Source organism: Chelonia mydas, chromosome 4 (assembly GCF_015237465.2).
Source record: "Chelonia mydas isolate rCheMyd1 chromosome 4, rCheMyd1.pri.v2, whole genome shotgun sequence".
NCBI lineage: Eukaryota > Metazoa > Chordata > Testudines > Cheloniidae > Chelonia > Chelonia mydas.
Window position 1 is genome coordinate 33,156,192 of NC_057852.1, and position 23,694 is coordinate 33,179,885.

Consider the following 23,694-nt stretch of genomic DNA (forward strand, 5'->3'; position numbering starts at 1 on the left):
TATGCAGTAGTCAGAGTCAATTTAAGATTCACATTAGGGCAGTGATAATGCATGAGGGATCATAATTTGAGTTGGGTTGAGTTGAGTGATAATGCACGAGGGATCATAACCCTAAAGGAACGATTTCTTTTAAAATGGGATTCAAATCAAGCTTGAAATGCAAATAGTAAATGGAAAATTGTGGAAGAACTTTTTCCACCATTTTCTGGTGAAAACTTGTTTAAAGGCACCTTTGGGAAATTAGCTTAAAATGATGACTAATGAAATTCAACAAAGGAAACACCTGTTTGCACCTCCCCTTCCATCACTAACGATTGTCCAAGGATTCTGCTCCTTGACCTCAAGGTGTTGAAAAGAGGATGTGGTATCCTGGCCCTGCTGACTACTTACACTCTTTCTGATAAAGTAAAGGAAAGCAAATTGTGAAAAACTGGGGAATAGGGAAGAACAAAATGTTTGTTGTTGTTTTTCCTTCTCTACTTGCTTTTAAACCCTTTGTCTTCCTTGTCCTTTTTCTCAGCAGGAGCATTCATTGCATTTCCCTCAAAGCTTTGAGATGTGTGCATGGCACACATCTGGGGGGCAGCTTGACAGTCAACAGCTGAGGTGTCTGACACAAGCCCAGATACTGCAGCTGGAAAGATGGCTCAGAACTTAGCATCTGGGTCATCTGGCTGCCAAACATGTTCCCTCTATGGTCGTCCTAGCTGCTGACTCTGTTGGGGAGAGCACAGGAGCACAGCCTATTTCACAAATGTAGTTTTAACTAGAACCTTAATGGGGCTGTGGTAGTCGGAATGCTTTGTACTGCTCCGTGTCGAGAGGGAGTGAGGTGTAGAATGCAAGCCATGGCACTGAGTGTGACAGGGATGCTAAGAAGGATCAAGCCTTGTGCAAAGGTTGTAGATCTGGCTGCCTGTTGGTAGAGGAAACACTCCCTATGTTGTATCAGCACCAAAAGATATATTCCTTCTAATCTTTCAATTTGGCTCACAATTACAGTTGCCCAGTAGATGAATGCAAGCATATTTTGGTTGTAATGTTTGTACTTACAGGTGTCAGTCTGATTCTCTAGCATGTTACTGTGTGGGATGGGTGCACTACTCTTTGCAAGATGGCACCTCCTGGCAGTTCTGGGGATTAGCTCTGCCAGGCTGACACACCTTCTAATAGTTACGCTCTGCCACTCTCTCGCTCCAGGAACTGCAGAGTCCTCTTTGTGACTCAGCCCTTGGGCCAGGTCACTATGTGGTTCCCCTTCCAGGGATGTGTATCAAAGTCCCTGCTCACCAGCAGTCTCAGGCAGTGCACCCATTTGCTGCCCAAGGTGCCAGTCCCTCAGTGGCTGGTAGGGGAACCCGAGCCTGCCCTGTACTCTGGGTTCTGGCTCAGGGACCCTCTAAACAGTAGCTAAGGTAGGCTCCCTTCTGTGCCTTGCTGCCTTTCCCTGAGCCTCTCCCTTACCTCTTGGCCCTCCCCGCTGCTCTGGATTTGCCAGCTTCTCAGCTCCCTCCTTTCAGGGAGCTTTTTGTCTCTATATACCCACTTCCTCCCAAGGAATGACTGCAGACTTACCTCCCTGCAGTTTGCTGTCTTTCTATAAGCTCTGCCTGTTCCCACACAGGTGAGCTTCCCTTAATTAGAGCTTTCCACCCATGCTTAATTCTCCCAGATTGCAGCCCAATTGACTGATTGAGGCCACTTGGCCCAATTCACCTCTTGCAGGCCCAGTGTGGAATGTACACCCCATCACACTGTGGTAGATATTTTCCTCCCTAGATAGTGAGGACAGTAGCTAGATATGGATATTTAATTGAATCTAGGATGGGCCTATATGTAGTTGTTTTTTAAATGGTGTAGATGACATTTGAGAACACGTTGTCCTATGTACCACCTTTTTCCATTGGCAATCACAGAACATCTCTGTGGTAGCTGTAGCAGTGGTTTAGATGAAAAAACAATATTACAAAAACAATTACATGTATTGTAGCTGTTTTTAGATGCACTTTTGGCAGCTGGAAATGTGAATTCATCACCATGTGACCTAGCAGCTCTCCACTGACCACAGCTTCAGAATCTCTGTTGTATTTTGTATGCCAGGAGGAAAGTTTGATGGTGCGGCCAAATGAAGCTACTTGAAAAAGGTAACCCTTTTATCCCTTAGACTGATTGCCCCTTGTGTCTCTCCCAAAAAGTGTTTGACCTAGTGGTTTTGGAGCTAAAATGCAAATGTCGTTTTAAACTAGATTTTTGTTTTCTAAAATGTCAGAGAATTGTGACACAAATGGGGCTACTGCAATAGTTAGGGCAGGGGCCCTTAACCTGTGAGACACAACCAGGTGTCAGGGACTCAGTACCACAAGCCCCAAACATTCAACAATCATGAGTCTGGCCTCAAAAAATCATGATGTTGGCTTGAAAATCATGAGGTGATTTTTTTTTTTAAATGATAAATGCTTGTTTCATTAACGTGGTTTCTGAGCCTTTAGTGTGCACTCTGGTCACATTTTCAAGCTTTTCTCTACAACCATCAAGCTGGAAACTTACTCTCCTTTTAAATGAATGCTGAGATTCTCAGGTAATTGCCTGCGTCCAGGAGCTTTAAGAAAATTTCCTGTATCATGAGAGCTGGCAGTGTGGGGTTGCAACTACTCTTCTCTTCCCTTCCCATATTGCTAATATGGGTAGATCCCAGCTAGATGGGAGAGGGGCCTCTGGGGAGTCTTGTTATGGAAAGTGGTAAAAACAACTAGTCTAAGACAAAGCCTTTTTACCTGTGTTCCTCTCCTTTAGGATGTGTGGTGTTGTAGTAGCAGCTTCCACATGGTGGGATTCCACCATTCCTTTAAAAAAAAAGGGGGGAGGGAATTGACCACAGTTAGAAATCTCTGTACTGTTTGTGCTGTTGCTCTTTGAAGGGCATCTGCTAGCTTTTATATGATGAATTATTCCCATTCTTGCCGGAGAACTAAACTGCAATTACAATCTCTTAAATGCAGTCTTCCTACTCTCTTGGATACTTGGAGTATCAAGGAGCTAGGATTTTTTTTCTGTCTCATTTAGACTAGTGCTCTTCAAACAAGTGTTCATTTTGATGTATCCCTGATGCTGATTTCAAATGTTTAAAACCCTCAGCTAAAAAAATGTCAGATGACATAACATGCTTTTTCCATTCTCAGAACTGGCAAAAGCCACTTGCCAGTAGCATGTTAGAAACTGTCCCTGCAAAGATGAAGGGGAGTTGTATCTTGCACTGTACTTCAGGAGACTGCATATACACCATACATTCCTGTTGGTGCATGTGGAGGTCCCTGTGTTGATCTGGGTCAGGAAATCTACATAAGTCCTGGCAGTGAACCAGTGCAGAGCAATGGGATTGCTGCTATTTATGGTAATTCACCATCCAGTTGTGTTTCTGTAGAGCAGCTCTGTGCTTGTGTTATAGTTGTGTGCGTTTTTGTCCCATTCCTACCCCTTTGTGTTAGTTTCTAGTTTGTCAGTTTTTGCATTTTGTTTTAAATTCTAGTGCAAGTACTTTGGGGCAAGGGACGGAGACTTCCTGTGTGTTTGTACATGGTCTAGTGCAAATGGGACTCCACTCTGGCCTGTAGGTGCTCCTGATGGATAAGTAACTTAATAGTAAAGTGCTATTCCAGGTGGCTAACTCATGTATTTCTTCTGCACGTGGTGATGTTTATAATAAAAAGGAAGCAGGAAGTCAGGTTTGGTTTTCAGCCTTGGTTCAGATGCTGCAGGTTGGGCAGAGTGCAGGAGGATATTTAAATACAGGGCAGCAGCTTAGCAGGCACTAAGGGCTAAATCCACAAAGGGACTTGGGTGTTGCAATGCTGAGGGCCCTGCTGCCCAGTTAGACATGCAGGATCCCCATGCATGGTGTGGGAAGAATTGAGGCCTAAGAGGGATTCTCAGAAGTCCGCAAGATGAGTGGAGTGTTTCCTGAGAAAGGCAGCGGAGGGTTTAGGTTCCACCCCTCAAAGATAGTTGAGTGCCTAATTTTTGGGCTGAAGGGAGGCACCTGTTGCTGCTCAGGATTCGCAGCTGTGAACCCTCTTCTGGAGTTAGGCACCTATGCCAGGTCAGTCCTTTCCTGAGAAAAATGAGAGAGAGATTTGGCTATAATGGAGTGGGAGTCACAGTCCAGTGGTTAGATCACTCACCTGGGATGTGGAAGACATTTTTTCAAATCCCTGCTCTGCCTGGCTGGAACTTGGCTCTCCCATAATCATGGTGAGTGCACTGAGCACCAGGCTTTTGGTTTTTCTGGTGCAGATATACACATATTACACTGTCTTCCTGATCTGATCACCTTGGCTCTCTTGGGTGGGTTATCTGTGCTCTCTAAGCATGGCCCTTGGATCAGGTCTGGCAGGCTAGATAAGCAAGAGAATGCCTAGTATAAGAATCCCGCTGGGCCTTAGGTGACTTTTGAGCATGCCTTCTGGCACAAACATAGGTGCCAAGGGCATTTAATTGCCTTCAGGGTTAGGTGGCAGCTAAGCAGATTGAGGATCTCAGTCGTGCCTAAGTCCCTTTGTGGATCAAGCCATAAGTAACTGCACATATCCTGACTGTGGTGTTGGCTGTTCCAGACTGCCAGACAATAGGATTTTTCCTATTCTAGTCTCTGATACTATTTTGTTGGTGCATTTCTCTGCTGCCTAGTAACAGCTTGAGCTATTCTGGTCCTACATTTCTGCCAGCAATCACTTCTAGGGTGGTTTTCCATAAGTGGACAAACCCTTATAGTAGACACACCATTCAAAAGAATGCAAAACGTTTGTCACTGGTAACCTGACCTCCCACTGGGGGCCTTAGCTCCAGCATTGAAAGGTTTGCAGATTAACCACTTTCACCAGCAAGCAGCTCTGCTGAGTTGTGGGAAAAAGGTTGGAAGCCTGCTTTTGTGAAGGTTGGTCTGCAATACACAGCTGGTACATGTATATGGGGAATTAACACCAACTAAAACCCCCCTTTATGCTTTGTCCCTGTAAGTTAGCATAATTGATTTAGTAAACATGTATACAGTACAGCAGAAACTTGCTCAACTGCACATACAATTAAAATGGATTTCTGAGTCTGCACTGACCAGTGAGATTTGGCTGCTGTGATGAAGGCAGGGGTGGTATAGGTAACATAATGCTCCCATTAAGAGAGCATCATGTCCACTAGCCCTTCTTCCTCTTGACATGCAATAGCACGCTTTCAATCAAGCATGTCCACATCTAGTCTGTAAACTTCATCAAGCCATTGTACAGCTACTGTCTGTTCTGGTGCCTGCTCTCTTGATTCTTCTGGGAGGTAGGTTCAAGTACCTCATCTAAATCGGGCAGAGTGAAGATTTGAACCCTGGTCTCCCACATCCCAGGTGAGCGCTCTAACTATAGGGCTGATGGTAATAAATAAAAATAAAACCACCCTGCTGCTAACCATCACCTCCATATTAGTGAGAAAGGGCTGAGTAGGAGATAGGCACTTCCCATTTCACTCCTGGCTAGTTTAGGTAGTTCCCCCTCAGCTTGCTGGGTTCTTTGGATTCCATGGAGAAGGAAGGTGCCTAACTGTTGCAAGAGTGAGCCAGAGTCCCCCTTGGTGGCTAAAGTCTTCTCAAAACTGGCCCTAAGGCTGAGATTTTCAAATGTGCCTAAAAGATTTATCTGGGAGCCTAATCTTAGATAAGCAAGAAAAGTTTTCAACAAGTTCCCCACCAAGAGCTATTGGGAAAGCGCAGGTCTCCCTTAGATATCTCAGTGCATAAAAGAAAATGGAACAGAATTCCCTCTTAATGTTTTCTTTGCTGGCCTGCTCAGACGCTCTAGGAACAAATAAATGCCTACTGATGCAGCTAATTAGTCACTTCAGCCAGTAGCAGTAACAGCAGGGCCCTTAGGGCAGAAAGAATACTGAACTGTCCCACTACTGCCACTGGATTTATTTGTTTGTTTTTCAGCCAAATGGTTTCTAGATTTTAATATGAATTGTGTACTGTCAGAGTATGTGGGTCAGCCTGTGAGCTTCAGGAGTTGAAAACCAAAGCTAGTGTTTGGATGTTAAATATTTCATAGGTGTAAATGTTGCCTAAACACCATCTCTCATGAAATGAATTAAATGAAACATTCCACCAAGTGAACCTTGAGTCAGATCGCTTCAGAACAACGTGGAGTTTGAAGTGAGTCCTGTGACAAGCTTCTGCTAATTTGCTCAAGAATTGGAGGTTTATTAAGAGAGATTGATTGTACCAAGTGATTGTTTCTTTGATATTAGACAGATGTTTCTGAGGGTGGTAGGTTTCCCTGGGAGAGAGAGACTAGTGTGTGGATGCTCATATTTTAGAATAACTAATTAAGCTTGGTGTTTGATTAAATTACACCGATCTACTCTTTCCCCAACAGTTAACATGTGCAAGTGTTTAGAGAAGATCTGGTAAGAGGTTAAGTGCAAAAGGGTGTAAACAGAGCCAAGGGAAGGCTGTGGGGGGCTGGTCTGTAGTGTACATACTGTTATATGTCTTAAGCCCCCAAAAGCAAAAACACAGTGTTGCTGCTATCAAGATGCCTGACAAAACTACTAACTGCTTCCCAGTGAAATGGTGTTAGCCCTAGTATTCCTAAATATACCTTGCATACAGGAAGTGGAAGTCCTAATATTATAATAAGCAGTAGTAGATATGGATTGAATATTTCACATGCACTAATTTGTACCTTATTCCATAAAACAGCGGTTCTCAACCAGGGCCACTGTTAAACTCACTGGGGCTGAAGCCAAAGCCTGAGCATTTTAACTTTGTGGGGGGCCTTGGCAAATGCACTGCTCGCCCTTACGTGCCACAACTGGTTTTCTGCTTATAAAAGCCAGGGCTGGCATTGTGGGCTGTGGAGTTTTTATAGCATTTTGGGGGGCCTCAGAATGAAAAAGGTTGAGAACCCCTGCCCTAAGAGACCCAGACTGCTGCTTAAGTTACTACTCACTGAGTTGTCACCACTGGGAGCTGTCTCACTTCCAAACCACAAGAAAGAATCATTCTACCCCGCCAACTGTCAGCATAAAGCAGAGTTGAAGGTCCCTCCCAGCTGGGTGACTAATGCATTGCATGTCATCCATTTGTTTCTATAATCTCATGGGGGTAGCAATAGCTGTGTGATAGCTTACATGTATCATGCAGCTTTGCCTGTTTTACCCAGTCTGCCCTCTAATCCATCTCCCTGTGACTTACTCTAGTATGACCATTACCACATCATCTCAGTTCCTCTCAAAATCCCTGAGCTTGGGACCTGGTGAGGAACTGAAACAAGTTAAATGATCTGCCCAAGTTGAAATTCAAACAAATTATTTTTTTCACTTTAAGCCCTTTCTTAAATTTACTTTCCAGAGATGTTGCTTCTCTTTTCCCTAATAGCATTTGGTGAGAGGCATTAGATCAAATATAGTCTCCCCATCCTGTAAGTGTGACCTTGTATTTAGCTATATTAACAGAGTTTTCAGTTTGAGGCTGAAATTTTGTAGGGTAGCACACTGTTAAAAGCACAGGCAGAGTTCAAACTACGGTGTAAGTCCTCATGGATGTAAACAGAAGCAGAGGAAGTTCTACTGAGGTCCCTTAGGTATTTGTTCTTGACCTAGTGCTATTAAGTGTCAGTGATCTGGAAGAGAAAATTCATTGTTGGTAAAGTTTGCAGATCACAAAAATTAGTGTAGTGATGAAGACAAGTCAGTTCTATATAGAACTATCACCTGGTAAACTGGGCTCACTTGAACAGCATGTATTTAATGTAGTTAAATGCAAGGTAACACAGGATGGGGAACTATTTGGGAGAGCGGTGACTCAGGAAAGGACCCTTGCTTGTAGGTAAGTTTTTGGACACAACAGTAAGAATGGAATATGTGCCTCTAACTTGCAAGGCTAACGCTGACCATTCAGTACCTCTCAGTAGGAAACTGAGAAAAAGAGTGAGGGCCCTTTAGGTCAGATGTCTGAGGAAGAGCCAGCTCCACCTCTTCCTCATTTCCAGGATGAGATTATGAGGACAGGTGGTTTCAGGTGCATTAAAAAAAATCCTATCTTTTCCAAGACCCTTAGAAATGCAGGTGGGTGAGTAAAAGAATCATGTTACCCATAAAAGGGATGTTGAGCTGAAGATCTGTAAGTCCCAAAATATGGATTCAGCTAGAACAATCCTAAGAATTCTGCAGTCCTTTTAAACTAGAGATGGCTCATGCTAGATCATGTAATCACTCTTAACCAGACAAGTGATGTTTTATTACAAAGCTTTTATTAAAAAAACAAATGCTCAGCACATTAACTCAAACTGGAATGACAAAAAAAATACAGTTGACAGTATTTTTGGCAAAGGCTGTGCCTTACTATTTTAAAAATGGGTACATCGATGCTCATTTCAGTAACTGGCATAAAATCCCACTAACAGGCTAACAAACAGATACAAATACAGAACAAGTGAAGTAAATTCAAGTGCTCGGCTTTTTTTGTTTTTACAAGGAGGAGGGAAAGGGGTGAGAACTCACTGCAGTTGAATTTACTGGATGTATTGCTTATGTTTATAGAGTGTAAATGAAACAGGAGTGACATGCCTACTGACCAGCTGACTGTGATGTTACATTTATTTAGTTCTCTAGGACACTCTATTACATAGACTGAGAGGCCACTATTTGTTACAAATAGTTTAACAAAAAGCCACATTTTCCATACAGGTTTTTTCCTCGGGCAGAAAAAAAAAACCCTTAAAAAAAATCAAGATACTTGAAGCTTATTTAAAAGCTCACAGCTAGTAAAATATACACCAGTGACATTAGAAACTAAAAAGTTAAAATATAAAAGCATTCAAGTTTCTTAAAGCTAAAAGAAAATTGATCCTTTTGCACCATTAAATAAAAAAAGGGTGAGCGTCTTCCTCTACCAGATGAATTCCATTCTTCAATGTGCTATATGGGGGTAGTTGTTAGTCTACGTTATTCAGTTGGCTGAAGCAGGCAGAGACAGCTGACCTACCTGTTGCCGACTCAGTATGGAGAGAGAGGCTTAGGAGTGCAAGGAGAAGATGAAAGATGTTCTGCTGACCTGGGAGTTCTGAAATGCTCATTTGTTCCTTTTTATAATTCAGGGTTGGGGTCCTGCGGTAGTGAAGGGTTTTGGCAGTGATTGTCTTTATGATTCAGTGTCTTTAGCAGTGACATCATGGTGAATTCGACCTCCTAGAAAGACCCTGGGGGTGGTCTGTACAGATGAAGGACACACCTGGGGTTTTAACAAGCTTCCATCTCCAGAAGGGGTCCCGGCGTCGCTGCCTTTACTTTGCATGTTGAGAAAGCACTTCTTTTCCCACCTACAGAGGGAGAGGAGAAAAGTGTCAACCAAAACCAATTTCCTTGAAGCAATCTTCAAGGAGCCCTCTGAACAAATACACCTTAATCTGTCTTCCTCTGGGGAAGCCTATGATGATGGTCACAGTAATCTCATGGACCAGCTGCACTAGGGGAGTGCTTTGGGAATAACCTGAGTTTCTAGCAGTGCTTTGGCTCATGTTGGAAGCCAGGTAGAATGTTCAGAGCTCTTGTTTTATATGTTCACCAGATTATTTTGCGTTATTAACATTTAAGGTCCCCATAGCTCTAGAATGGGGAAGTCAAAAAGTGTTAGGTGATGTCTAACACTGTGTACCTTACAACGGCGTGGCTGTATCACCAGAAGAGAGCTCTCCTGGTAACAAAATAAACCACCTTCACCAAGGGGCAGCAGCTTCCTCCATGGGAGCGCAGCTCCTGCCAGTGAAGTGCTTTCCATCAAAACTTGTCGTGAGGTGAGGGGGGGGGGTGTTTTCACACCCCTGAGCAACGAAAGTGCCAGTGTAGACCTAGCTTTAGAGAAGTAATTCCCTTTTGTGAGGGGCTTTATTTCCTTGCAACAATTGACCTAGAAGTTTGTTAGAGAATTAGACAGCCTCACATCTCATTACGACAATAGTAGGCATCAATTAGAACTCCAGCTTGGTTGGTGCCTCACTCCCTACTCTCTTTAGGCTATGTCTACACTACACAACTTTTAGCAACATGGCTGTGTTGCCACAGCTGTGCCACTAAAAGTCACACAGGGTAGTGGCTGTTCAGCAGCTCTCCTGCTGACAGTGCGCTGTTCACACTAGCACTTGCTGCGACACAACTTTTGTCTTTTGGGGTGGGGGAGGGGTTGACATAAGTTTTGTCATTCAGTTGCCAGTGTAGACATAGCCTTAGAAACAAAGAAATTGTGTCTTTTTTTTAAGCAACTAGGGGGAAGGCCAGATGGGAGGCTGCTTAGCAGTGTCCTCTGAACCCCTGCCATAGTGTGAAACAGAGAACAAGTTGTCCTATCAGCTAGGGGATGGCTTGTAGGTCAGTCAGAGACCACAGGGCTCAATTATCTGACAACAGAGTTTGTAAGGATTTTAGGAATGGCTAATATTGTGGCATGCAGAAGGTCAGCAGTGCAAGCCTTAAGTACTGCTCATTCCCTGTCCAGAGATAAACAATCCTGATAGTTAGCCAGGTTGAGGTAATACAGGGACCTATAAAGACTAACAGCTACCCCTTTCAAACAGAGACCTATGTAACTGCTGGTTCAACAGTCACCCATGCCCTCCTGACCCAGACAGCAGGATTATAACATAGCTCCTCCCAGTGCTTGTCTAGTGAGTCATGCCACAGTGCTAGATGGTGAATCAGGTATTTTCAGCATAAAGATCAATCTTCAATGGTGATCTCAGTGTTGCTGTTATGCCATCAACATCTACTTGAACTGTAACCCTTCAGTTACTGCACAACTGCCAGTGACTTAAACTTTCTCATTAGAAGAGCTTTTTAAATTACTGGAAGTTATATCAGGCACAGACTTCATAGATAAACCAAAGATTTCTTCAGCTGTCCATGAGAAGAGGTGATACCTTATTTGACAAACTTCTCATGGAGAGAGAAAGAAGCTTTGGAGTTTACACAGAGCTGCTGTATGGGGTCTGGGAAAAGGTACTCAGTGTCTCTGCTAAATAAAAGGTGAAACACATGGTTTAGCATAAGCAGTTAACTGGCCACTTCACCTTCTGTGGTCCCTTAACATCTCCAGTCATTTGGGGGGAAGGGGGGAGAATTACAAACACTAAAGAAAAGGTGGTAGTGATTTAACAAACGAGATAGTATATCACTGTGGATGAGGTAAGCCAAGAGATGGTAAACCCTTTTCAAGCAAACAAATGGGTTAAGTGTACACATTATTCCAAGGGTCAGGAATGCTGTTAGTTTATTATAATATGTCAAATGAGACATCAGGTTAAAGAATCATATTGCTGAATGGCTCTATCATGTCATCAGAGCTGTAACTAAAGCCTACTAAACTTAGGGTGCAAATATTTATCCGATGTGCCAGACTGGAAAATGCGAAGTACATTCCTGCCAGCAGTTTAAATTGAAGTCTCATTATAGAAGGTGTTTGTGCAGTGCATCTTGGCTATTGGTTAGACAGTGGTTAACTTATTACTTTAACTCAGCAATTACACAAGCTAAAGCTCTCTAGGGACCAAATCCAAACACACACTGAAATCAAGACGTTTCTTTACTTTAGTGGGTGCAGGATCAGGTCCTAAATCCCAACCAGTAAGTTAAATTATCAAAATAGAGTCCACTAAGAACCATTATTTTGATGGAAGAGAAAAGGTGAAGGCTGACAGACACGGAGTAAACAAGGCTGCTTCAGAAAAGCAGAACTGCACTAGAATGAAAATGCAAATCCTGCTGCTAAATCCATTCAGATCTGTAATTTGAGGGAGAGCTGACACATTCTGTTTCACCCTCCTCCCTGCTTAGCTGAATAAGGGAAATTTTCCACTTGGTGCTGTGCTTCCTAGCCACAAAAACAGCAAGTAAAGCTGTTGTGCCCTTTGCAAAGAAACAGCTGTTTCAACGGACGCAGTCTGTATTGACTAATTCAGTTCCTATTTCCTTGGAAAACCATCCCAAGCCCCAACTAAAAAAAGCCTCTTCAGTTTCCTGCATTTTTTTTTTTAAGTAGCACATTGCTCCATAACATATGGGGATCAAAGAGTTATGAAGGGCTCTACCTTTCCAAGGAGCACGAAAGAGGCCAAGCAAACAGCAGAGGAACACTGGTGAGAGCACCCTGCAGATTTATATTTACTTTGTGCCTTTTCATCCCAGGTTTTCAAAGGTTTGGTCCAGGTTGCTCTTCCTGGGAAGGTTTTCCTCTCAGTCTTACATGAAAACATTCAGCTTCCTGTTGAGGAATGGCCTTGAGGCGCCAGGCCAGTAGTTCACAGCAGTCTGATACAAGTGCTGGGATTCAGAACTACTCCCCATTAGCAGCCACCAATGTCTACTTCACTGAAGGAAATGAAATGCTCTTCTGTTGAGATGATTCCCTACCTCCTCCCCCTTCCCTTACCAGCAAGCCGTCTTTGAAGTCATGAGGTTAAAATAATGACCACGGCCTTGCTCTGGCCTTACATTTTTAAACTGGGACCTTTACTTTCTGAGTCAAAGTACAATCGTAGCAATTCCTGGCTCACATTTTCATAACCTCTCCTTATTCCTTTTTCCCCCACCAATAAAAGGAGGCTGCTTACGTGATTCCAATTGTACAAGGGGGTATTAAAAAGGAGGCCTAAAGTTATTGTTTCCAGGGTAATACTACAGAAAATTACACAGTAGTTACCCTGAAAATGAGGGCTAGGATATGGTTTTCCATAGCTGCCTGTTTTTTAAGGCTATGGACTTGAAAGTAACTTCTACTGCTGATAGACCAAACAGTACCTTTAAAAAAACCTGAACTATGGAGTTGCCTTAAAGATATAAAACAGGTCAAATCAGGATTCTTTTCAAGAAACCACAGGCATGTGCTAAGGAGACTGAAGACTTCCCACATCTGAGACTTCACTGGGGGGCTGCAGCTGAAGTCTGTCCAAGCCAGGCATGCCCCAGCAAAGCCCAATCCACAAGTGAAGTCGGCGCAATCAAAGACTGCAATTACAGTTCCCTGGCTGTGGTTAGGCTTCAAAGAAAGTGCTGCAAGTCACATTTTACATATGTGAAGTCTTGAGCCTGAGCCACAGCCTGCCATTTGCACTGTACATCAGACTGCAGAAAACATACACACCCCTCTCTGTCTTTGGAATAAGTAACTTCAATGGAAATAAAATCAAACATAAAAAGCTCTTAGATTTTGATAAAGCTGAACTTCAGCAACTAGCAACCCCAGACTTATGATTCACAATTGGCTGTTGGTGAAAAAACAAATGATTTTTGCTTTCCAAAAAAAGAGTGACCAAAGTTTTGCACCTTTTTCCTCCCTACTCTTTGCAATGAAATGGAATGAATCCTAGTCCCTGGAGGCCTTATCAGCTTCATCTCACAGAACGTTACAAAATAAAGTTACTCATCTTCATGATTAAACAAAGTTTAGGGAGGATGATGGGGATTACAGAGATTCATCCAATTCAGACCAGTTATTGGAAGCGGGGTATGTAAATAGCCTTACAAGAAGTGGTGGATAAAAGGGAGAACTACTAGCCCTCTGGAAAAGGCTATTTGAGAACAAATGTGCTTTAAAATGGGCTGTATTTGCCTGGTTTTTCCACAGCACTTTGGTGTGGGGCAGTGGAAGGAAGGGTAGGGTGGGGGGGGGGGGGGGGAGGATTTCAATTACAAAACCTGCTTTTTATTAGTGAGTTTTGAATGACATGTCAAACTATGTCCTGAGCAAAACTAATTAGAAATCCAAATATGTTATTTTCTTTTGGAGTTTGCAGAACTACGGCTAAAGGCCCAACTTATTGCTACTGTTTCTCAATATTAAAGACACAAGTAAACAGAAGAAAAAAAAAGCCACTAGTACATTCTTAGACTGAAGCATTTAAAGTTACACACACACACACAGAGGCCTTATCTACCCAGGAAATTCTTAGTTTCTTCATCCATGCTAGCACCAGTTCGGCTCCATTGCTGGTAGTTACAGTGGGATTACTAGCGTGATGCTGATGCAGCAGCATCTGCTGCTGTTTTATATGAAATGAGTCAAACCTACTCCACAGCAGGGTTAATGACAGGGCTTAAAGTGCCAGTGGCTACCTAAAGCCCTAGGGCTCCCTCCCACTGGTGGAGTAGAACCAGCAGCAGATTTTGTTAAAGGCATTCTAGAGAGCCTGAAGATGACCCTCAAACTATCACTGTTACAGTGTTTGAAGGGATGATACTGGAAACTCTGGACCTGTTCTTTCCATTTCAGACAAGGAACTGTGTAGTTTATAGTAAAAACTTCAGGTTACCTCTAGGCAGCCAAGACTCCAGCAGCTTCTTTGAGAGAAGAATGATCAGTATATTAAGACCTGCAAGGGAGGAAAAATGGGTTTGTGCCCTTTTTGCTTCTTTATGATGTATAATGAACATTTGAAGGAATAAACCTTTCAGAAGAGGTGGGGAGGTTGCTTTATTTTACACATTAGAAATTCAGTTCGTGTCTACACTATTCCTGCTGAAAGATTTGGTCTGATAGAAGAAAGAGTATAATATCACAAGTATCAAGGAAGTAAAACCTGCACAATTGAGAGGAGAGGGAAATTTAGTCAAGGTTTCAAATTTTGTAACTCACAACATTAACTCAAGCACCTGACAGTGTCAGGAGGAAAGATTCCCTTCAATTCTCTTATGTTCCAAGAAAGTAGCTTGCAATAACAGGGAAAACTGGATATTCTTGATACTTTAAAAGTAAATCAAGTAAAAATTTCTTCAGATAAAAAAGAAGCAAAAAATGGCAAAAACTTTTTTCCTTGTAAATCACATTTAAGCTATACATATTTTTTTCCACTGCATGCATCCGATGAAGTGAGCTGTAGCTCACGAAAGCTTATGCTCAAATGAATTTGTTAGTCTCTAAGGTGCCACAAGCACTCCTTTTCTTTTTGTGGATACAGACTAACACGGCTGCTACTCTGTAACCTGTCATTTAAGCTATAGCAAGTACAGTTTTTGGTTCGACTTTTAACACTGATTTGAAGAACCAACCTCAAAATTCAGCCTATGCTCATGAATGAGTTAATTCAGAAATTTTATATTGGAACAAATATCTCTCCGATGTTACAGCCATCTGTTTTTACATAGTTCCATTAACTCCCTCTTTCCCAAGTCCACAGTTTCCAGTGCAAAGTAGCAATGCAAAGAACTCACTATCCCAGCACCAGGGATTCCAAAGGCTCAATCATCATTTCCTAACAACCACCAACTGCTACAAACAAACAAAAACCTTATCTCTGTTGTAATCTCAAGTGGAGTAGGTACATAAGGCAAATAGCAATAAACATCTGTCTCCAATTCTAACAAACAACAACAACTCCTCCTCAAGAGGGGATAAATTTGCAAGAAAAAACATATCACAACTATTTTAACAAAAAGCTTTCATCAACTTTCAAGTGAGTGCAAATTTTTCCACAATGGAACCTGGAGCTATTTTTGCACTAAAATTCTACCTTCTGACCTTTGAATATACTGAGGGAGGCTGTGCTTTCCAAAAGCATATGCTGGGAATCAGTGTCAAGAATTCTAATTCCACCTAAATGAGAGCAGATTTCATAAACATTATCCCTATTTTTATAATGAGGAAGCAGACTCAGAAAAAGTAAATGGACCTGCTCACATAATAGCACAGACGAATCTACATCAGCAGATCCATGCAGGGGAAGAGGTCGTCCTGTCCTTCCCCATCCAGGCCAGGACTAGCAGCTAGGAGCCCCCTGGCTGGGGTGCTCCCAGCAGCACAGGGGAGATCAGACCCACGTCCAGAAACCTCCCCTGACTTCAGGAAGCTGCATGGCTGCTGCTGTCAAAGCTCAACTCTGAAGGTAGTGCAGAAGTGAGGGTGGCAATCCCATCACACACACACACCCACCCACCCCTCCCCTCGTCACAACAGCTTTGCAACCTGAGGGTGGCAATCCCGTCACACACACACACACCCCCACCCACCTACCCCTCCCCTCGTCACAACAGCTTTGCAACCCGCCGACTTCTTTTTGTATCGGGACTCTCAGTTACAATATTGTGAGCTTTCAGATGTAAACATCTGAAAATGACTAATTTTAAAGCCCTCTGGCCATGAAATTGATCAAAATGGACCATGAATTTGGTAGGGCCCTACCTATATGTATAGCTGTGGAAGCCTTAACCCTGCACACCTTCAGATTTTTGCTCATGGGTCAAAGACTTTAAACTGGGGAGAGGATCAAAGATTAAATAAATAGACTTGTCTGGGGGGCATTGAGAGCTAGTTGTTTAAGTACCAGATCAGGCTCAGGAGACTGGTTCAGTTAACAATTGGCAGAAGTCACTTTGCCAAGTCAAAACCTCTGAGCCTCAGGTTGCTTATCTGTAAGATGGTTGTTTTCATGTTTACTTTACTACATAATGTTAGAGTGTTTCCTAAGTGCAAAGTACTATAAAATGCCAGCCAGTGGTAGAGGGGAATAAAACTCAGGACTAGAGCTGGTCAGAGAAACATCAATGGAACCATATTCTGTTGGAATATTCAGTTCCATTGAAACTGAAACGCTTCATGATTTGCTTCATTTTGCCAAAATTTCATTTCAGGAGGGAAAAAAAGAAAAAATTCTGAAGGTCAAAACAGGATGTTTTGAACATTTTTAGGACAAAATATTTTGATTTTGAAACTACTTATAACTTTTGTAAAGGAGAATTCTGAAATTTTCAGGTTTCCTTCTCATTTGAAATTAATCTAGATTTTGAAATCTTAAAATATTTTATGAAACGATTTCCATCCTCTACACAAGGCTCTACTCAGAACTTCAGTTACCTGTCTGGTGCTAAATTCACTAAACCATGCAATTTTGAGCAGGTGTGGAGGTGGACTATCAGCAGCCTCCCCTCCTCCTTCCCAAAGGTCAAAATTAGAGCAAAAGTTTCCCATTCCCCCCTCATTCCAATAACACCTTAAAAGTTTTTGTTTGTTTTAATATTGTCTATGGAGGGGATCATTATAAAATTTCAAGATCTTGTAAAACAACCCCTGCCTCACAGAAATTTCCTTTGAAATAGGGTTTTGTTTTATTAATTAAAAATGTTGGTTCTAATTAGTCAACACTGATTTACTTACTTTTTGGACTTCATAAGTTTGGAGTATGAAAAGGGACAAGTCAGTTTCACTTGTGTATAGCTCATCTGATTTCACTTTCTAGCTCTTGTAGCAGAGTATGTGGGTTGCAAATATTGCAAGTTGGGATTTCAATGCCAATCAACTTAATAGTTTAAATCCATGGAATCACTTTGACCTTAAATTTATAAAGAAAAAGGTTAGAAAATGTATGTGTTCACCCTAGATTCACCTGCTACTGGTCCCTTAAAAATCAAAAGCAACAAACCACACACTATGCCCTAGGTAACAGATGGAGACATGGCACAAAAACTTAATAGGGTTATTCTGTTATCTTTTGGCATTTGTAGTAGATAAGTAGAAGAATGCTCTATTCCTCATCTCTCCCAACAGGTGTCACCGTATTCTCTACGTGTAACCTGAATAGGACAATTTTTTTTTTTTTTTTTTGAAAAAAATGTTTGTCTTTTTTGTTTCTTCTTCATGTATGAACACCTGAAGGGAGGAGACTTATTTGTTTGTCTTTCACCTTAGAAATGTCACTATCAAATCTGATCTCCCCTGGGTTTTCTGGCAGACCTGCTGTATACGTTAAGTCCATATGTGCTTTTACACATTCTTTGAAGCTTCAACAAAAGATACCTATTTCCAAAATGTTAGTCCCTGATATTAACACCTGTTTCAACAAAAACATTTTAAATAGCTTGACAAATTATCTTCTGCTCAGTGGCCTGGTTCTCACTCAACACATGATATTCTCATCATTACCCTAGTTCTCCAGCCAACAGAGAGCTTCCAGGGTAGACAAGACCTAATTTCTCATGTGAGAACAGATTTTTTTAAAAATGTAAATAAGCTTTATACATCATAAAGCATCAGAGGAAACCACGCACTTTGCTGGTCACTTAAGACTTAGAATTAGATTCACTGTTGTAGTCATATTGCCATGTTTAAGGGAAAGTGGCGGGTAATTATTTTCACCATTATAGTTTAGGGTATTGATAAGCCATACTAGAGTGAACACCTCTCTCTTGCTTCTCTGCCAGGGTCACAATGTTTACACCTCAAAAATACTTCTGCTGCCAGCCACCTTGCCTGTATCCAAACACACTTTACTAGAACACCACTGTGAGCCACAAAGGAAATTTATAAGCATTAAAGTAAAGTAAATAACCACCCCCCACAACTCCTGACACATTAACACATCCAGGGTCACATTTTTTATGTTCTCCACACCTACAGGATCTCTACTTACTGAGCTCTCCAATCTGTCACTGGATTGCTTTTATTTTTTTGCTCATCTAACAGCAATTTAAAGAGCTTTACCACACAAGCGATAAGATGTGTACTTCATCTTTATGTTTCTACATGACATCGGCCAGGAAACTATCTGACCAAGTTCTTTTCCATGTATTGTATTATTTATGGAAGTAGGTTTGATCTAGTTTACATTATTCTTGTCATCGTCTCACTCATTTCCACTACTATTTAGAAATAAATTTTCTTGTTTTGGATTCGTTAGTTACCCACTATTCAAAATGTCATCCCCTTTTTTAATTGCATTTTGTTCCAATATTCCTGTAAGGGAATGGATACTTAAATGTAAAATAATTCATCTTCCACTTAAGCTTCACACACACACACACAAAATCAAAATAAGCCTCTTTAATATGTTTTGATTGTAAATAAAAATTATTCAGGTTTTGTCCTCATGTTTGAGAGTGCTGCTGAACTAAATGCTAGTCCTACCAAATTGTTGAAAGCTGCAAATAAGGATATTTAATTCTCCCAGCTTTATTCCTAATTATTTTATCACTCCTTAACTAGTGGAGAACTTGACAAATGGCAGGGTGCAAATCATTAAGTGATATGCCAGTCGCAGTTCTTGTACATGTCAAGTTAAATATTTCCACATTTCAGTGTAACAATCTAGAGTAGGTTTTTTGTAAGTTTGTTTTTTAGTTGCACCTTTCCAGCAATTTAGTAGTTATTCTCAGTTCATAATGAGAAAAAGCAGCTTTTTTGATTCTGTTAAAATAAAAATTCAATAAAGGAATCTGAAATCTCCACTTTCTGCACAGAAGTTGCTCCCATTTATGGGTTTGCGAAGGATGCTTGCATTCAGAGTATACAAGCTGTCTCACCTGCCCCCTCAAGAAAGATGTTTTCATTATCAATTCATTGATCTGAAGCCACCCTCTCCACCAAAAATGCAACTTTTACCATTGGTAAGTTGTAACCTTAAGATTTATTCTAGAAAAAGCATTTTCCCAACAAATAGACAATATCTGTTTAAAACCACCACCACAAAAATACATTTGGAGACCATTCTGTAATGCTTTCAAATCTGCCATATGCATTTGAGGATCACAGAGTAGTTTCCAAACACTGGAAGGCCAGGCACTGAGCTCAGCATTGCAGCATGCCATTTTCAAACAACTTTATTAAGCTTAGTCAGAATCCAGTCTCCAAGTCTCATGCAGCAGACAGATCAGCATGAAGCAGGGTTTCAAATGAAAACTAACTTTAAATCACCAACAGTGGAGCAGTAACAAGTTTACTGGTATTCACACGTGGAGAGGTGAGCAACTCGTAAAGCAATTAGTTCTCATTAAATGATGGATGAGCAAAAAGTTTGAGGCCCTGGCTTAACTTGGATACACTCAAACACGTGTGGGCACACCTTTCCATATACCTTAACTCAGTGGCTCTCAACCTTTCCAGACTACTGTACCCCTTTCAGAAATCTGATCCGTCTTCAAATTCAAAGCTTCAGCAAAACTACTTGCTTACAAATCAGATACAAAAATACAAAAAGGTGCCACAGCACACTATTACTGAAAAATTGCTGACTCATTTTTACCATAATTATAAATCAATTGTAATATAAATATTATACTTACATTTGAGTGTATCATATATAGAGCCGTATAAACAAGTCTTATATGAAATTTCAGTTAGTATTGACTTTGCTAGTGCTTTTTATGTAGGCTGTTGTAAAACTAGGCGAATATCTAGATGAGTTGATGTACCCCTGACTGAGAACCACTGCCTTAACTCATCTCTCTTTGAATGTAACCCCTCCCCCGTCTCATCCTTCTTTCAACTACACTCCCCTTAGTACAGAAATCTCAGGCTTATCTCCCCTGCTTAGACCTAAGGATTCTCTCTCTTTGCTCCCTCTCCCAACTATCCTCAGAGCCCTGACCACTTGCCCTCTGACCTCCAGTGGACTCCCTACATTTGTAGAGATGGTGTGTGGTGTGCCAATTTAGCACTTTCTGCTTCCCTGAGATCTTCAGTTCTCAGACCCTTTAGTGAATCTCGTTTTAAGGGCACTCCCTTGGGGATGAGTGATGATGATGCATTTGGAAGTCCCAGAGACAGATTTCACAAATGTCTGGCCAGGACAAACTGCAACAGCCCTATTGTGGGCTTTGTAGTACATTAAGGACACTGATGCCTATTGTAGGCAAACTATACCCTGGACTGGGTTTGGAAAGGACACCTATCCTAGCCTTCAAAGTAAACGTTGTCCAGTCTTAAGTTTGGTGGACTTATGTTTTCTGAATCAATCTGCCCATTCGTATTTCTCACTGGAGCACATTTGCACTGCCCTTATAATCACACACAGAATCACTGTATCAACAAGCGTCATTCAAAAAAAGCTATCTGCAAGGAACAAACAAGACAGCTCAGCTCCAATGGAGAAAAAGATACCTACCATTCTCAAATTCCATGTTACAAACTGCTTGAGGATAGAGAGACAGGTATTATAATACTTCCCACGCCAGGTAGGGAAAAAAAAACACAAACACTTGCAACACATTCATCCACTTCTATTTCAGCTTGTAAGAACATTCTCTTTGTTATCTACAGAGTTCACAAAAATATTCCAAACACAAATAATTCACTTGAGGCAGAGCATCCGTTCTGAGAATCAAAGCAATCCAAGAAAAAATGAAAAATGTCCCAATATTCAAGAGGTTTAACTGTTTTATCTAGAATGGAATATATTGAAGTTTGATAAGTCCTACACGTTAACAGATTTTAACCACTTAAGTATTTTGCCCATCTACAAGAATTCAGAAAGGGTTTAAATTTGGACCTGTGATGATAGTAAGTCAAAAGATCAGTTTTATCATAACTCTAAAGCCCAAGATTAAACCATGTACCTGACATCTTTATTAAATTCGTCAAGGAGATAAAAGTTGAGCCAAGCAGGATATTTAGTCACATACTGAAGTATAATGGTTTGTATCTCCCAATTTTAATACTTGGGCCACCATTGTTCTCTTATTGAGCAAATGATTCCATGAAAACAACAAGAACCATCCTACCTGGTATACCTGCATAATAAAAGTAGACAAGTTCCACATGATCTACATGCATATAATCCGCAAAAAATGACCCTTCCTAAGTATTTTCAATTTCAATACAATTGACAATATTTACTAGAGGCTCCTTTTTCTGTTTTATCATTAGGGATATGATCTTTGCTGTTTAGGCATCAATCTGTTCCTGCTTCTCGTTCCTCATGAGCTTTTCACTATATAAATCACCTCTACAAATAATAGTGAGGTCTCAGAGAAGAGGATTTCAGGTGAATAAGCAACAGGACTTGCTTGCAGAGGAGTTTCTGACAAAGAATGAGCCTGTTTTTATGCATGTTACAGAGCGTGTGTTTTAGCACAGTACTCAATAAAACCTGTATTTAGAGACTGCTAGGAAGGAGCTGCTGAGTCTAATACTTAAGGCATTCACTTTTACTTCTGAGAAATCTGACTTCCGAGCAATATTTGCTGTGCAGACTCTAATAAAAAGTCAAGTTTATTATAGAAAGGAGTCCGGGTCAGATTTTCTGAAATTTTGCATAAAAGGCAAAACATCCAACCCTACATTTACTTGTATATTTTCCTCCACTCTATTCATTTCGACAAAACAGCACCCCTCAGATTTCACTATTGAAAACAACAAATAGCTCTTCAACACAACCCACTTTAGACTGAACAACATGACAGCATAACATGCAGAAGGGTAGTGAGTTGCATTCTGAGTGGCATATAACACAAAGGAAATAGTAGAGTAGCTTAGCTTGTATTCCTCTGGTAGAGCACAAGCAGCTGTACATTCAGTAGATAATAGTTTTACTGGCTACTTTCAAAGCATGAAGTCAGCCATGGAAACAAATAACAGAAGATTCAGTAGCTACATGCATTCTCTTTCTGTAGCAAGAAGTTTTTCAGGAGGAGAGAGAGAAAGAAGGGACCTGGAATGTGGCTCATACTCCACACTGGCAATGAAAGGGTTAAGGGGCATTGGTGAGCTCAATTAGCAACTACAAGCCATGTCAGGCTCAAGTAAGGCTAATATGTAGGGGAGGAGCTTCGTGGCGAATATAAAGAGAAGGTTTCAGGGCACAAGGGGAAAGAAGCCCAGGAGAGTAGGCCCTGGAGTTCTCTCCTGAGAAAAGAGCTCTGAATTGGTCAGGAGAGAGACTAAGAAACTACAGGGGTGGATAAAAGAACCAGATCTCCTGGGGAAAAAGCTCTGGGCAGTATTGCTCACTACCAGAGCCAGAAAGGAGCTGGGCAAGAGGGCCTAGGAACAGACCAACATAGGAACAGCAGGGAGTTGGAGGGAGCAGACGTTGGCTTTTCACTACTATGTCTTAGGACCAGAATCCAGAGGGGTTGGGGGGATCTGGGTTCCCCTCCCAAAACTTAGGAAGGTGGTGTGAAACCCCCTGATGCAAGATATAAAGACTACCGGAAGCCCTGAGACAAGAAAGTGGAAGGACTACTGGACTCAGGTTTAGGGGCCAAAAACCTGACATAAGGTCATTGAACTCAGAGGGCCGAGCCTGAGAAGCAGCAGACTGCTGCAGAGCCAAAGAGGCTGTAAGGAGGGGGTGACAGAGGAGGCGATCCTGCCAAGCCCAGCCATGAGAGGGCATGCTGGCTGGTGAGTCACTGCTCTGTAGGACCTGTCCATATTAGTATTTAACCTTGTTATGGTGCCTGAAACACTTGAGGACTTTTGTAGGTACAATCTGGGCTAATTAGATTGTGAAAATGAAATATTTCAGCTGACTCAGTGTCCTCTAAAAATGGATCTCCTTACAGAGGAGGAAGCTGAACGTCCTTCCAGCACAAAGATAGAGAAACAAAAATTCTGCTGTGGTACAGTCAGTGATGAGCTGCCAAAATCTTAACAGGTTCCCTCCTCACCCCATGAGGAGGTTGTTGCCCACCCCCACCCCCCGGGACTTCTGCCCCATCCAACCCTTCCCCTGTCCCCTGACTGCCCCCAGAACCGGGCAGGAGGGTCTTGTGGGCCATGGTAGTGGGTGCCCACCCCTAAGAGCCAGAGGGACCTGCCGGGGGCTGAGGTGGGGAGTCCCGGAGATGCTTACCTGGAGCAGCTCCCAGGAAGCATCCGGCAGGTCTCTCTGGCTCCTAGGGGCAGGGGAGCGTAGCTGGGGGGGAGCAGGGCTGGAGCACCCATGGGGAAAATTTGGTGGG

General features: G+C 41.9%; 1 protein-coding gene and 1 long non-coding RNA gene across 8 annotated transcripts in view; one reads left to right on the forward strand and one right to left on the reverse strand.

Annotated features, from left to right (window-relative positions):
• Positions 1-8,266: 8,266 nt before the first annotated feature.
• The window catches only part of LEF1 (lymphoid enhancer binding factor 1), a 99,401-nt gene continuing 83,973 nt past the window's right edge, over positions 8,267-23,694 (reverse strand). For all 7 annotated transcript variants that reach the window (XM_037897019.2, XM_037897017.2, XM_037897020.2 and 4 more), the window contains one exon: positions 8,267-9,356. In XM_037897019.2, the coding sequence (XP_037752947.1) occupies positions 9,277-9,356 (80 nt within the window). In that variant the 3' untranslated portion in view covers positions 8,267-9,276. The remainder of the gene's footprint in view (positions 9,357-23,694) is intronic.
• Positions 10,228-23,694, forward strand: part of LOC119566089 — a 32,890-nt gene continuing 19,423 nt past the window's right edge. The window contains exon 1 of the long non-coding RNA XR_006290355.1: positions 10,228-19,398. This is a non-coding gene — a long non-coding RNA (uncharacterized LOC119566089). The remainder of the gene's footprint in view (positions 19,399-23,694) is intronic.